The sequence below is a fragment of the Delphinapterus leucas genome, chromosome 2 (assembly GCF_059928025.1).
Source record: "Delphinapterus leucas isolate spDelLeu-1000000601 "Yukka" chromosome 2, BTC_Dleu_Yukka2, whole genome shotgun sequence".
NCBI classification, from domain to species: domain Eukaryota; kingdom Metazoa; phylum Chordata; class Mammalia; order Artiodactyla; family Monodontidae; genus Delphinapterus; species Delphinapterus leucas.
The window spans coordinates 61,325,722-61,340,711 of record NC_143130.1 but is presented as its reverse complement, the minus strand read 5'-3'; the positions used below and the strand labels follow the sequence as shown (position 1 = coordinate 61,340,711).

Genomic DNA, 14,990 nt, shown 5'->3' with positions numbered 1-14,990 from the left:
ACTCATAAGCCCACCCTATATTTTCTTCTTTCTTATACTTAAATGAATCTCCTAAGATTGACCTCCAGCCCATTTGTGAACCAAGCAGCAACCAAATTCCAGTACAGATCAGTTGGTCCCTTCACTTGTGAACGCTCAGTTATGGCAACAACCAGAACTGCGTTGTACTCTGGGCTCCTTGTACTCTGGGCCCCCCAGGCCTGCCCAGCCACTGGAAGCTTCAATGGCCCAGCCACATCCCCAGCAGAGCAGTCACAGCCTCTGCCACACCCCTGGGATTAAAATTCTGCACCTGTGTGGTATCTTGTGCAGACTCCGTGGTTCCTAGTGCTTATACAGAAATTAAAAACTTACCACCTGCAAAGCCATGGGGGGAGGTTAGGTGAGGGGATGAACAATGGGAATAAAGCATGATAAAATGCATTATAATACCTAGTGGGAAATGCTTCTCTTGGTTTTCTCTAGGACTCCCCTGTCCCCTGCGAGACAACTTAAGTTGCACAGCAGAGTGGCAGGTGGTTAACTACACAGCAGAACTCACTGTCAGCAATAATGTGGTGCTATCTCCCCCTGAGAACTGTATTTTCCATTTCAGAATTTAGCAGCAAAAGTTGAAACCTCAATGGCAACGGGCATATTAATAAAGGCCACAGGTAGTGTAGAAGGAAAGGTCAGTAATAAAGAAGTCCTCTGTAACAGACACTCATCTCAACAGCTCATTTTGTAGATTTGATTCTGAGGATGGTAGAGAGACTTTCCTGAGCCTTCCAATCCATTCAAAGGTCTTTCTAAATAAAAGTAATATATGAAGAAAATTTCCTAACTGTACACTTAATTAGGAGAGCCTACTTCAGTCCAAATTATATTAATGTTCAGAAATTGATGTTTTTAATGGATGTCCACAAATGGATTTGCCCCAAATTAATTGAAAACTATTATGAAAGAAATGCTTAAACATTTACTAACCAAACCCTCAGTAAATATCTATTGAATAAACAAATAGAGTGCAAGGTGAAATGGTAATTATTGTCAACATAGAGAAAAGTCTTTCAATTGGCAAACATTTACTGAGCACTAACTATGGGATAGTGTGGTCTTGGACTCACAGAATGTATAGTTTAGTGACTCATTTTGGGGTGATGGGATTACTATTAACTTTAAATTTTTTTGTATGTTAATCTGACTTTCTTTAATGAGTCACTGAAAGGGCTTTTAATCAAAAAAGAGTTATTTCTATTTGGGTATAAAAAGGTAAATAAATACTAAATATTTCGAGTGTAATATATATTTCAGTTTCTGGCCAAGAGGGAGTAACAGGGTTTACCCTCCTGGTTGAAATAGTTACAACATTGGACAAAATATATAAAACAATAGTTTTAAAGTTACTAGACATCAGGCAATGAAGGACAGGGATCCCTGAGAGATGGAGAACAAATGAGGTGAGTTTGTTTCGGATTTTGGCCTTGATAGAGGTGGAAGCGCAGGGAGGGGAGACCCAGGCAGAGCCCAGGGAACTCTCTGAGTTGAGGAGGCAGAGCATCTAGGAAGACCAAAGCTGCTAGAGTTTTCAGGATAGATGACCAGAAAACAGGTTGCTACAGAGAGAGAAAGCACTCTAGAGATCTGGAGAATGTTCCCTTTGAGAATCTGGCAGATCAGTGTATGAGTATGAGGAAGCTACTCAATGCTGGGGAAAGAACCACCTGAAAGGATTAGAGGGAACAGTACTTGGATACACAGGGTCAGGAATAGCACCTGTTCCCACCAATCATACTCATAGTTCATGGGACATTGGGTAGAGAACTCAGAAGGGTCTTGCATTAATAGCGGGAAATAATTGTCCCTAGACTAAACCCAGCCCTGGTCCCAGGAAGTATTGAAAGCAAGACACAAAAGCACCAAACTGCTTCAACTGCATCCACTCAAGGAAGCTCAATGAACACCAAGCACAAGAAACATGACCAAAACTATACCAAGACACATCATGATCAAAGTGCTCAAAAGTAGAGATAGAGAAAATCTTAAGGACACACACACACACACACACACACACACACAGAGGACATATTACGTTTAGAGGAACCATCTGACAGCAGATTTCTTGTCAGAAACAATGCAAGAGAAGAAAGTAGTGCAATGTGTTTAAAGCATGTTGGAAAAGATAGTCAACCTAGATGTTTATGTCCAATGAAAATATCTTTCAAAAACGAAGGTGACGGCTTCCCTGGTGGTGCAGTGGTTGAGAGTCTGCCTGCCGATGCAGGGCACACGGGTTCGTGCCCCAGTCCGGGAAGATCCCACATGCCGCGGAGCGGCTGGGCCCCGTGAGCCATGGCCGCTGAGCCTGCGTGTCTGGAGCCTTTGCTCAGCAACTGGAGAGGCCAAAGTACCGCAAAAAAAAAAAAAAAAAAAAAAAAAAAGAAGGTGAAACAAAGACATAAGAAAGCTGAAAAAAATTCATTACCAGCAGCCCCACACTGCAAGAAATATTAAAGGAAGTCCTTCAGGTGGAAGGAAATAATATGGATCTACAAAAAGTATGAAGAGCACTGGAAAAGGTAACCATATAGTCAAATATATCATTTTTTCCTAATTAAATCTCTTTAGAAGATAATTGAAAGTTTAAACAAAAATAATAACAATGTATAAGTGAAAGGTATGACAACAATAGAATAAGGACAGGAAGGAAGAAACAGAAGTATACTATGTCAGGTGCATATACCATACATGAAATGATATAACTTGAAGATAGACTGTGATGTTAAAGATGTATTCTATAAACCCTAAAGTAATTACTAAAATAAACAGAGTTATAGCTATAAGCCAACAAAGGAGATTAAATGAAATAAAAAAATACACGAACCAAAAGAAGGCAGAAAAAAAAGCAAATTCGAGAATAAAGAATAGATGTGACAAACAGAAAACAAATATCAAGATGATAGGCTTAAACCTAACCATATAAAAAATCATATTAAATGTAAATGGTCTAAACATCCCAACTGGAGGTCACAGATTATCATATTGGATAAAAAAGCAGGACTCATGTATATGCTGCCTACAAGAAATACACTTCTACTATAAAGTACCAAAGAATTTTTCCCTTGTTCCCAGAAGACTATAAATATCAAGTCTCTGAAGGTAGAGAGAATTAAAAAAATCTCCTAAAGCTTATTGTTAAAGTGTTCTCAGCCCTGTCTCATCTCTCACTTAACTCTCCTTAAGGTTCTACCTTACTCTTTTCTCTAAAGCACCAACCAGATAGAAAAAAAAACTGTGGACAGAATCAGGGAGTGGGAGCAGGCAGGCTGATCCCACCGGGTACTAATGGAGCACATGTGAAATGCGTAGAGGCTGATCTGCTTTCCTGTACGGCAGGAAACCTTAGCTTCCACAGATCTCAACACTTTCTAGACCCCATCTCTGACATTTTCCCCTCCCTCTGGTCCTTTGTTCTAGGCTGTGGAGGCAACCACTTGATTGCTACCAGAGAGAACCCTGCCTACTTTAGAATGGAGCTGTGTCCCAGCAGACCCAGGTTACAGTCCATGTCCTGCTCAGTCCTTTCCTCTCTCACACCCTTAACATTAAATCAATCACCAAATTTGGTTGGCTCTTTCTCTCTTTTTTTTTTTTTTTTTTTTTTGTGGTACGCGGGTCTCTCTCACTGTTGTGGCCTCTTCCGTTGCGGAGCACAGGCTCAGCGGCCATGGCTCACAGGCCCAGCCACTCCGAGGCATGTGGGATCCTCCCGGACCAGGGCACGAACCCGTGTCCCCTGCATCGGCAGGCGGACTCTCAAACACTGCGCCACCAGGGAAGACCTGGTTGGCTCTGTCTCTTAAATATATCTTGAACCTTTTCTTGGTTCAAGCCCTCAATCAGCTTTTTCCTGATTATTGTATTAGCTTCCTAGATGCATTCCCTGCCTCCATTCTGGCTTTCTGCCAATCATATTGGCCCTCAGAGGGCTATAAATTAGAATTTTTTTTCCTGTTTAAAAACCCTCCAAATCTCCCTACTGGGCAAGCAAATAAGACAAAGTCCAAACTCCTTAGTGTCATATATGATAACATATTTTATAATCTGACTCCACCCTATGTTTCCAACTTTATCCCCTGTCTCTCTCAGGTTTAACCCCTATACTCCAGCCATAGTGAATTATTCAGAGGTTCTAGAACATAGTCATTGTACTGCCATGATTTTTTCATGCTCTTTCCTTTCACTGAGCACCCTTCCTCCTTTTCTCTGACTGACTCATGGATTTGAAACTTTTAAGAACTAGCTCAAAAGTTTTTTTTTTAGTTAAAATTTTTTTTTATGAAGCCCTCCTTGAATACGTACTATGTGTTTGACACTGCTAGACATGAAGGATAAAAGACGAGTAATTAAGATGTAGACCAATTTCTTAAAAAGGTCATTTCTTCTTATGTAGCATATGTAACAGGAAGCACAAGCAACAAAATTACAATACCATACATGATAGCCTGTTACCCTGATGGCTCCCTATGAACCATGCCTCCTGGTGTGCATGCCCTTGTGCAGCTTCTCCCGGTTGACTTTGGGATTAGACACGTCACATGCTTTGGCCAATGGAATATGAGCTAGCATGATTCAAGCAGAGGCTTGATAAGCATTTGTACACTGGGGCTTGTCCTCTTGGCACTCTCTCTTGGAAGACAGCAGCTGTGTTGTAAGGATGCTCAAGGCCATCCTGGAGGATGAGACACCAGGTGAAGAGAAGAGGACACATGGAGAGGATCTGAAGCACCACAGCTGAACTCCCAGCTGAATATAGCTGTATGAGTGACCCCAATTAACACCAAGAAGAGCAGAGAGGCCAGTCAACCACAGAATCATATGGGTTGACAAGATGTACAAGTTCTGATGAAGCAAAGAGAAGGAAGTGATCCTCTTCGTACAGCCTGGGAAGAGAAAGAAGGGTCCAGGGAAGATTTCACAGAGGAGGTGGTGCCTGAGCTATGTGTTGAAGGATAAGTAGGAATTTTTCAGAGCAGGGGAAAATGTATTACTGGTTGAGAAGATGGCATATGCAAAGGCGCAGATGCATGAAACAGAAAGGCACATTCAGGGAATGACGGGAAGTTCTATTGTGGTGGTAAGAGAAGCATGAAAGGGGAGACATGGACAATGAGACTGAGCAGGGGAGAGGCAGGGATGAGGCCACACAGTGCCTTGTCTGAAAGAAACGCTGAGGACCTCGGCCTTTACTTTGAAGTCAGTGAGAGGCCACCGAAAGGTTTTAACTATAGAACTGACATAGTCAGATCTGTAATTTTAAAAAGTAACTCTGAACTGGTATAAAGAATACATTGAAGGAGAAAAACGCCTGAATGCAGGGCGGGATAGTCGAGGCAGGAATGGAAAGAAGAAGATGGATTGTAGAGACATTTGAGAGGTAGACTGGCTAGGATTTAGTGAGTAATTGGAAATGTTTTACTCATACAAACTGTTGTTTACTTTTTCAAGAAAGTGTCTATCTGTCCCCCTGGAACACACTCGTCTAGGACAGGGGAATCTTTACCTTTCCCGCAGTGCCTGCCATAGAAGAGGTACTTAGTGAACATTTGTTGATTAAATGAAGATGTTTTGGTAGGTCTGGAAAAATATTTGTCAAACAAGGTACCATTTCTATAGGACCACAACATCCTTAACACAAGTCATTTCAATCCATTTGTAACACAGCTATTGCTTCATATAGAGGTCTGGCTATGTCTTATCTGGATGAAAACTTCAGGTTTTAATTTGTGAATGCAGACTGTTTTCAGTGAGCAGCATAAAGAATACCATGGATTTCTAAAGATGTAGGTAATCTTGCTAGTAGACTAGTAAAGTACAGACCTGGGCAGAAAGAAATCTTTTACTGTCATAAAATGTATGCATCTACTACCCTATGTCCTTCGTAACACATGTTAAGAGGCGCCATATAAAAAGAGAGTCTGACCCTAGGTGTATTTAAAATAAAATAAATCAAAACCAACAAATAAAAAATTCTTATAAGCAAAATAAAACTCCAGATCTTACCTCCAGTGTTTTATCCAATTTGGCAGCTACTCTTCCAATTTCATATAATAGCTGGGGGCTGATGGGAATCTCAGCTATAGGCCTTCCTGGTAGATAAGTCAGCAGCCTCACCAAGTAGCTTTTGATTTCAGAGCCGCTATCTAGATGGATGGAAGTATATATCCTGTCAATTATTCTTGAAAAAAAAAAGAGTAGAAGCTATTCTGCCTTTCCAATTACTATTGCAAAGAATAATACAGAACAAGAGAAAAAACAGGCTAACCTAGGACAAGTCAGCAGGATTCTGTGAAGCAGGGCCGAATGGATCAAGCAAGCAGGTACAACAGACAGACATTAGGACATTGGGACCAGCCATTTACATACTAACATAACTGTGGCCCCAAGTCTGCTGGCCTTAGCTCTAAACATAAATCACCTGCTCTGGTAAGTGAAGGCCTAAAAAACATTTTTTATAAATTTAAAATCGAGGAAGGTATGATAAAGAAATGAGTGTTTCAGAATCACAGGCTTCTTTAGGGACAAACTACTGCTTGGAGAACTCTATTAGATACATCTTAAGAAAAAAAGAAAGATACATCTTAGCATTTAGAATTGAGAGGAACCAAGTTTCACAGATGAGGTTTCCTTAAGAATTTAAGTTGTGTACCCAAGGTCACATGTACAGTAATTACAGAGCTGGGATCTAAAATTCCTGATTCTTTCTACAAGATCACAGCACTGAAATATACAGCTGATCTAATGAATAAAAATATTTAATTATTTTCCTAATTAAAAATAAAAGTTCCCTTAGTTTCCACATGTCCCTTTAGTTGTTCATCCATCAGATCCTTCCCAGGCAGAAGAGTTACACCAGACCCAGGCTCTAACCACTTCTGAATCACAGCCCCAGTCTCTACTTGGGTGATGCTGTGGCTTCTCCCAACTGCTGAAAAAGTAACCCTGTCTACACTTGGAATGACATACCTGTTCTTGATATTTCTACTTGTAGCCAAAATGCAGTAATGCACATGGACAGGTGACGACCAGTGGTAGTCTCGTACCTACTGATATGAGAGAGGTTAAGTTGTCTCCTTTAGTACGACACATGGAGGCCGTTGGAAATCCAGCTGCTCTCAGAAATATGATGATGTGACTCTGCACTTCAATCAGGTCTGGAGTTTTGCTTGACTCGCTGTTGCTTATTTTGAGGACATACTCATTTGGGCCATCTGTAGTGTCTTTGGTTCTTAAAATGCATACATGAAAGTTTTGGTCATCATAGCTAGGAAGTGGCTGGATCTTGCAAACTTTTAATCCAAATACCGATTCCACTAATGCAGAGGCTTGTACCTCACTGAAAGTGGGTTTGGTAAGAGCCTGTGATTGCTGACCACCTCCACTTGACATTATTTCTAAGGAAAAAAAAAAAACCCCAAACAAATAAACTAGAAAGGGGACATATAATGAATATACTTATTTAAAATATTTTTCTTGAGACAGACCAATAATGTTTCCCAGTACTGATTCTGTATTTCTCTTGATTATGAATTTTCACTCATAAAGTTAAAAAAATCAAATGAGTGTATGAGATAAAAAAGCAGTGAATAAAAATCCTTGTACCATAAATGATTTCTAAACTCACCTCTCAAGCAAAAGGTATGTTTCCAGGGACAGAATGAAGACCAGGAAAGCACCTTGGTATCACCAATTCCTCCACCCCTCCCAGTACCATGAACTTTATTTAAAGGGGGAAGTTAGGTCCTGAGAGGTTAGTGTCTTGCCCAAAGTTATATATAAAGTTACAGTGAGAACTCAGCCCTCTAGACTCCTAATCCATAATTATGTACTTTGGACTATATTACCATCAGTTTTGGTTTAAAATATAAATTCAAATACAGTGATCTTACTTTTCTGTGTTAAATTACAAAGGTCATCATCTAGCTTATTGCACATACTTTGAAGGGTGGGCTGATGTGCAAAGCATCACGTGAAGCACTGTGGGAGACAGGAAATGCACTTAGAGGGCTCTGAAAAGTTAACTCATGGTCACAGATATCCCAAATAATAAAAAACATAAAAGCTGTTCAAAACAAGTTATAAGGCAGTAAGTGATAAACTGATAGAATGCCAAAGAAAACACTGAATTGAGTATAAACCTGAAATGACTGAATTATCACTGAAGTGACTAAGTTTACCTTAAATTGTAAAGAATAAAATTTCTACTGTTAAGCAGAATAGGGGCTTAAAATAAAAATTAAGGAGGCTTCCCTGGTGGCGCAGTGGTTGAGAGTCTGCCTGCCAATGCGGGGGACACGGGTTCGAGCCCTGGTCTGGGACGATCCCACATGCCACGGAGCAACTAGGCCCGTGAGCCACAACTACTGAGCCTGCGCGTCTGGAGCCTGTGCTCCGCAACAAGAGAGGCTGCAATAGTGAGAGGCCCGTGTACCGCGATGAAGAGTGGCCCCTGCTTGCCATAACTAGAGAAAGCCCTCGCACAGAAACGAAGACCCAACACAGCCATAAATAAATAAATAAATTAATTAATTAATTAAAAAAAAATTAAGGTCGCTTACAAAAAGTAAAGGTGCTTCTGAGTTTATGCCCTATGAAATTAATATCTACAAAAACTGTGGTAGAAATTCAGGGGAGACAGAAATTACTACAGCCTAAGGATATTCCTGAGAAGATGGATTTGAATTGAGTTAGTAAATATGAGTTGGATATATAGGATGGGGGAGACTGTTTTCTTCCCCTTGATAATGCCACCCTCTGCTGCACATACTTGGCATATTTCCTGAGTATATATATCCAGAGAGAGAGAGAGAGAGAGAGAGAGAGAGAGACAGGAGGCAATGTAAGGCTTCTGAATATACTTTAGGACCCAAATATTTAAGATCTTTGCAATCTCGCTTCCCCCTTTTCCCAAAATAGTTTTATTCCAACCCTTCCTTCATAGTAAATTGTAAATAATTAATAACATCTTGGGGATGGGTTGCATTTTAGGGTGCAAGTTAGATTGCTGTTCAAGGGATGTAATGTTTTACAAAAAGAATCTCATAAACAGCTCTCGTTGTTTAGAAATCAGAACAGCTGTTGCTTCTGGCAAGAAGGTGGCATGAGGGAACAACTTTCTGGGAGGAAAATGTTCTGTATCTTGACTAGGCTTTGGTTACATGGGTGTAAACATTTGTCAAAATTTAGCTTAAAACTTAGGTCAGAGTAAGATCTGTGAATCTCACTGAATATAAATTTTACCTTAAAAAAAAGGCTTTGTGAGAGACTGGCTAGGACAGATGGTGGGGTGGGATCTTAGGACTTTCTCAGAGCTCCCCAAATCAGAGCATATGCCTGTTAATGTCTAATCACTTCAGATCTATGACAAAGTCCAACTTATTCCAGTGAAGGGAAAGGGATAAAATTCAGGGAGGTACACTAGGACTCTCCTATATGACCCCCTCCCTGACTCAGCCCCAAGACTATAGCTTGATGACTCAAGTGATAAGAGTATAAACCCCAAATGCCAGTCCCCTCCCCATCCCTCCTTGCCTGATCCTCCTAAGTGATTCCTCCTGCCTCTAAACTTACATAGCCCCTTGTGCCGCTGTAGGTTTCCACCGCCTGTTATAGTTATTGCATTCTTGCCAATTGCTTCTCATGTCTGCTTTCTGACCAGTGCATTTGCTTTCACAAGCAAATTAAGTCGTTCAGATTTTGTTTACTAAAGACATGTGACAAAGCCTACATGGGGTTTGAAACCATCTTTGCACCTGAAACTTCTGGGAACCAATATATCCCGTCACATTGTATATGGGCTTAAGACTTCACATGGGATTTTAACATTCCTTCTGGAGATTTATAAACAGGTGTAAGGCCCATATTCAGAATGTAATATGAACTAAAGCTTTAAATTCAGGACGAAATCCTGGAGTAATTTTTCAAATCCTAAAGCATTAAAGATGTCAGGATAACTCTGAATTTGATATGAATTATAAATACTTAAAGTTGGAAGGACGCTTAGAGGCAGTTAGTGAAGGCCAATCTGCCTTCCAGTCTAGAAAATGTTTCTGTAACATTCTTGAATGGGGTTTGTTAAGCCTCTACATGAAGCGCCCTTGTTTTCTAAAGCAATGTAAAGCAATGTTGGCAGCTCTAGCCATCAAAAGACAGCCTGGTGTTAACAAAAAGTTGTGCTGGTTAAGTGTATTTTACCACAATTTTTTTTTTTTTAATGAAGAAAAGAGGTGCTCTACTGGGAGAAATAAAACATATTTTATGCCTAGCGTCTGAAATTTTGGACTATTCACATCTCCTTTAAAAGGGAGTTGGACTAGATCATCCCTAAAAATCCCTTCTAGTGCTAACATTCTCTTTCTAAAGTTCTTTCTTTTTGAGCTTAAATTTGCCTTTTTTTCTTTGTCTACAAACACTCCAAATTATGGAACTAATGACACAGATCAAGTCAGCTGCTGTAAGTAAGTAAATACAGAGAAATATCTGTTAAGAAATGTCTGTCTTAACCAAATGTCTTTTGCATGGGTGGAGGGGGCAAAGAAGGGAACTCAAATCCTGTAGGTAGTTGATCTATATTTCCTGCCAACAGTGTTTCACTTGGCTTCTGAGAAAGCACTCAGGAAGCAAATGTTTTCCAACTCCAGGGCTTATGCCAGAATCTCAAAACCTTTGTCCTACAACCAGGGGAGCTGGACCTTAAACTCTGCACTTTGTGTAAAGTATACCAGAAAATAAACAGGAGTCATTCTTGATTCCCCTCCCTCACTCTCAAAGTGTTACCAAGTCTAGTAAATTCTACCTTCGCATGTCTTCCAAATTGCCCTTCTTGACCTGCAATTCTTTCTGCTATGCCCTTCCAAGGTTGGAGAGCAAGGATTATACCCAGTAAATCTCTGTACCCCCAGCCCAGACTCTTATTATATATCAGAGGAACTAATGAAAAGAGGGTTGCCTTTACTCGATAGGCTCATGGGGCCGTTTACCCTCGAAGGGAATCAGGAAACAGAAAGGCAGGGAAATTAGAATCTGTAGTTTTTCGTTGCGGAGCACAGGCTCCGGACGCGCAGGCTCAGCGGCCACGGCTCACGGGCCCAGCCGCTTCGCGGCATGCGGGATCTTCCCGGACCGAGGGACGAACCTGTGTCCCCTGCATCGGCAGGCGGACTCTCAACCACTGCGCCACCAGGGAAGCCCTAGAATCTGTAGTTTTTCAGAAGACAACAACAGGTGCTGTGAGTGTCTTCCTTCTGGGTGAGAGGGAAAGAGTGGTGGGCGAGCGGGCTGCAGAAGAGTCAGGAAAATAAGGGAGAAGGAGGACACACAAGTTCAGAGCGTTATTACTTTAGTGAGGTCCAGTTGAGCCCTAGAAATTGTTCCCACCAGACACCTGGCCGTGAGTGCCAGGTGCCGTACCTCCCCTCTGTCAGGGTCTCCGCACAGGTCTGGCAGAGTTGGACCAGATGGCTTCTCGGGTCCTTCGCCCCAATTCTGGGATCTCAACCCAGCCCTTCTGGGTTACAGGTGCGATCCAGGGAGGAAGGTGACTTGTGCATCACCTACGCAGCGAGTCTGACGTGGATCAAGGATGGGAGAAGCCCGAGGCTCATGACTCCTGGCCCGACTTGCAGCAAGCCTCCCTGCTCTCTGGGCCAGCCTCCCAGAGGGTTCTGGGGTTCGTCTCTGCTTTCCCCACCCAGCTCACCCGCAACGACCCGAGGTCCTGAGGTGACTCCCGCTCTCCAGCAGCCCGGGACTGTAGCCGCAGTCCTCCGCTCTAACTCGCAGGTCTCGCCTGACTCGCAGCTCCTGGGCCCGCCCCTCGTCCGGGACCGAGAGTCCTGACTTCTGATTGGCTCCTCGAAATCCCACTGCCGCCAATCAGCGCAGACTCTTGGAAGGCGAGGCCCGTCCAGGCCGACCGGGGCTATTCCAGCCCTGTCCCCGGCCTAAGAGGCTGCGAACAAAAATTTCGAGATCGGGCTTCGTATGGTCTTTCTGCAATCCCACCCCGCCTTCTCTCGGTGGTCACCCCAGTCAGAACTCGGCCACCTCACTACAAAACTGGATTTCTTGTTTATGATTGGCTCTTCCAGATTCCGCCCCGCCCCTCCCTTAGGTGAGTAGCCATTTAGCAGGCTTTCAGCTCTTGAGTGGCACCCTGCAGTTCCTCCCAGTCCACGTAGCTGTGGAGGCTTCTTGGCCTTATCCCAGGATTCTAGTTGTCTGGATAGAATTCGCGTCCTCGTTTTTCTTTCCTCGCCCTCCCTTCTCTCCTGCTGGAAACACGTATCCCAGAGGCTTCGCAAGCGTGGCCGAGGTGGCCTCAAACCCATCCGGTCGCCCAAAACATCAAGAGCTCGGAGAACCTGGGAGTTTGACCTGGCAGCGTTCTGCACAGGACCTGGTTCTCCCGGGATACTGGAATGTTAGAATGTGAAATTGTCTAATTTATCAGTTATGTCCACACGTTCCTTGTATTGATGGGGAAACTGAAGTCTAGAGGGCACAGAGCCTCAACCAGACCTGGTCACCCAGCTTCTAGTTCAAGCTCTTGCACAGTGCCGAGTTTTCTATTCTCAACATGTAAAGGAAACGTGAAGGCCGCCCTAACAGGTCATCCCGGGGTCTGAGGTGACCACAGTTCAGGTCTGCTGTGATAAGTGATTCATTTACACTGAGAACTGGTAATTGGATCAGAATCCTTATTTAGGTAGTTCAATCAGTGTATTCTCCCTCTGCAGGGAAGTGTAGAACCACATGATTATCAGGAGGCTGCCTTGGGAATCATAACAGCCAGGCTGGTTGGGTGACCTTAATCGTCAAGGTCACCTGGCTCTGATAGCCAGTTTGATATACGTCTGCAACCAAGCAGAACCCGATAGTACAGAGCACTCTCTCTACTGGAGGAGAATTCTAGACATCACTCATGTCTGCAACTTGGTCTGTTTTTGTCCATGCACATCTCCCTCTCCCCGTGTGCCCCCGCCCCCCCCCCCCCAGGATACAGCACACTCTGGTTAGAGTGACCTTGATTGATTGACTTGGTGGTTTCCCAAACCGCTATCAACCACCTATTGAGAGATCACCTCTTTTCTCCCTTTAGATATGCTTCTTATCTGCTTCACTTCTAATTTCCAAGTAGCAGGGCTTTTTTACAGCCCCAGGGCGGCATTCTTGATGTCTCATTCCTTTAGGGTGTCAAAGACAAACTTTGATTTGGATTATCTGTAACCAGAACCTGACTCCCAATGGCCTTGTTAGGCCCCTCTGCATTCTCTTCCGTCAGGCAGGTCCTGAATTCTCTCCACCCTCTCACTATTCCACCTCTATTGATCTGGTTAATATCTTTAAGATACTCTGCTCAGTCATATTACTGGGTCTAAGAGAATGAACATTTCTAAGGCTCTTAATACGTGCTACCAAATCATGTTTTTCCTCAGTAATGCCAATACCGGATACCATGATAATGAAAAACGTTCCACCAATCTGATAGACAAGAAATGTCATGTCACTGTTGTATTAACAAGTTTTTTCCTTCTCCACCTGGCCACTAGGACACTTAGGTACTGGCTCTCAAAGAGTTTAGTGATCAAAAATTGGAGTGAAACAAAATGAACAATCTGAAGAGTGAGATTATAGATATGATTTTATATTATAAAACATCCTATAAAACTTAATAGCCCACTAGTTTTATGATACAACTATATATTGCAGGTTGTTTAAAAGGCTAAAAATTCAGTGCCATCATCATGTCAACACAAAATTCACAGAGACAACACAATTGTCATTACACAAGCAAATTCTGTGGGGATTACATCTGCTTCTGCAATAAATGTTCCCTTTTTGTATACTAAACACAAGCTTTATAATCTGATATCTTGGAAAACTTACCAGCCAAACAACTCATATCAAATTAAAACAAGCTGAAGCTAAACTTATAATTAAAAAGCAAAAGTGGCATCAAGTGAAAACCATAAACTAAGAAAACGCAACACTGGTGTTGCACTAGGCTTCCTTGAAAACTCCGGATATTCAAATATTCAAACTATCACCATGTGTCTGTGTTGATATTGTAAAGCAAATAAGTCTTAGGATACTGAATTGGAATCCTTAGAAAACTAATAATGTACTAATTTTAGTTTATGAATACCAAATTTTAGTAGATTTCAATTACTCATTTAGGTTGCTATTAAGAGTGGGAGAAAGGGCAGATATTTTTAGATCAGTGGGCAGCTGACCATACTTACAAAACATTACTTTAGAGGCTCATGGCCCTGGCTCCTGGCTCCTGGCTCCAGATGACTTGCTTCAAGAGAGCGCTGATGAATAGCCAGTGGAAGGAGGAAGTGACACCACCAGCTGGTCCTAAAGCATAGAGGCTCATGAAAACATAGCACCTCCATCCTGCATCCATCAAGAAAAGGCCCTTTCCTCCTGTAATACACAACTTTGTAGCATGAGACGTATTCAGTCCTAAATGTTCACTTTAACATAAATTACCTCCATAAAAAAAGATCTAGAGTATGGAGGTTATGTTCAGGGCAACTTGTGGAGGGTCCAACTTATTCATCAGAATGGGTTGCCTAGCACAGTCTCCCATCTCTTGAATGTTCAAGAAAAGGTCGCCCAGTTAGATGTTATGTAGACAAGGGATCCTGCTTTGGGTGAGAGATTAGTCTTTTCAACTCTAAAAATGTTATTCCATGAATCTAAGTACCTGTTGGAACAACCCTTGAATCAAGTTCAACTTTACTTATTGTTTCCTCGAGGCTATTCCTACTGCAAACTTTATCTTGGTTTTCATTCTCATTTTGGCAGTTATATTGGGAATAACTAATGTCTGAACATTTAACTAACATGTTTGAAGAGAAATTTCTGGATGGTATCCTATTTCTTTTTAAGTTATCATATTTTATTTTTCAATTACCACAAAATATTTTATAACAAGAGTCAAA

At 42.1% G+C, this 14,990-nt stretch overlaps 1 protein-coding gene across 1 annotated transcript in view; it reads right to left on the bottom strand.

The window, feature by feature from the left end:
- Nucleotides 1-13,014, bottom strand: part of HYKK (hydroxylysine kinase) — a 29,555-nt gene extending 16,541 nt beyond the window's left edge. Inside the window, exons 1-2 of the mRNA XM_089906940.1 lie at nt 7,083-13,014; nt 6,043-6,182 (exon numbers count right to left, since the gene is read on the bottom strand). Of these exons, the coding sequence (XP_089763066.1) occupies nt 6,043-6,182; nt 7,083-7,428 (486 nt within the window). The 5' untranslated portion in view covers nt 7,429-13,014. The remainder of the gene's footprint in view (nt 1-6,042; nt 6,183-7,082) is intronic.
- Between the last annotated feature and the right edge of the window lie 1,976 nt (nt 13,015-14,990).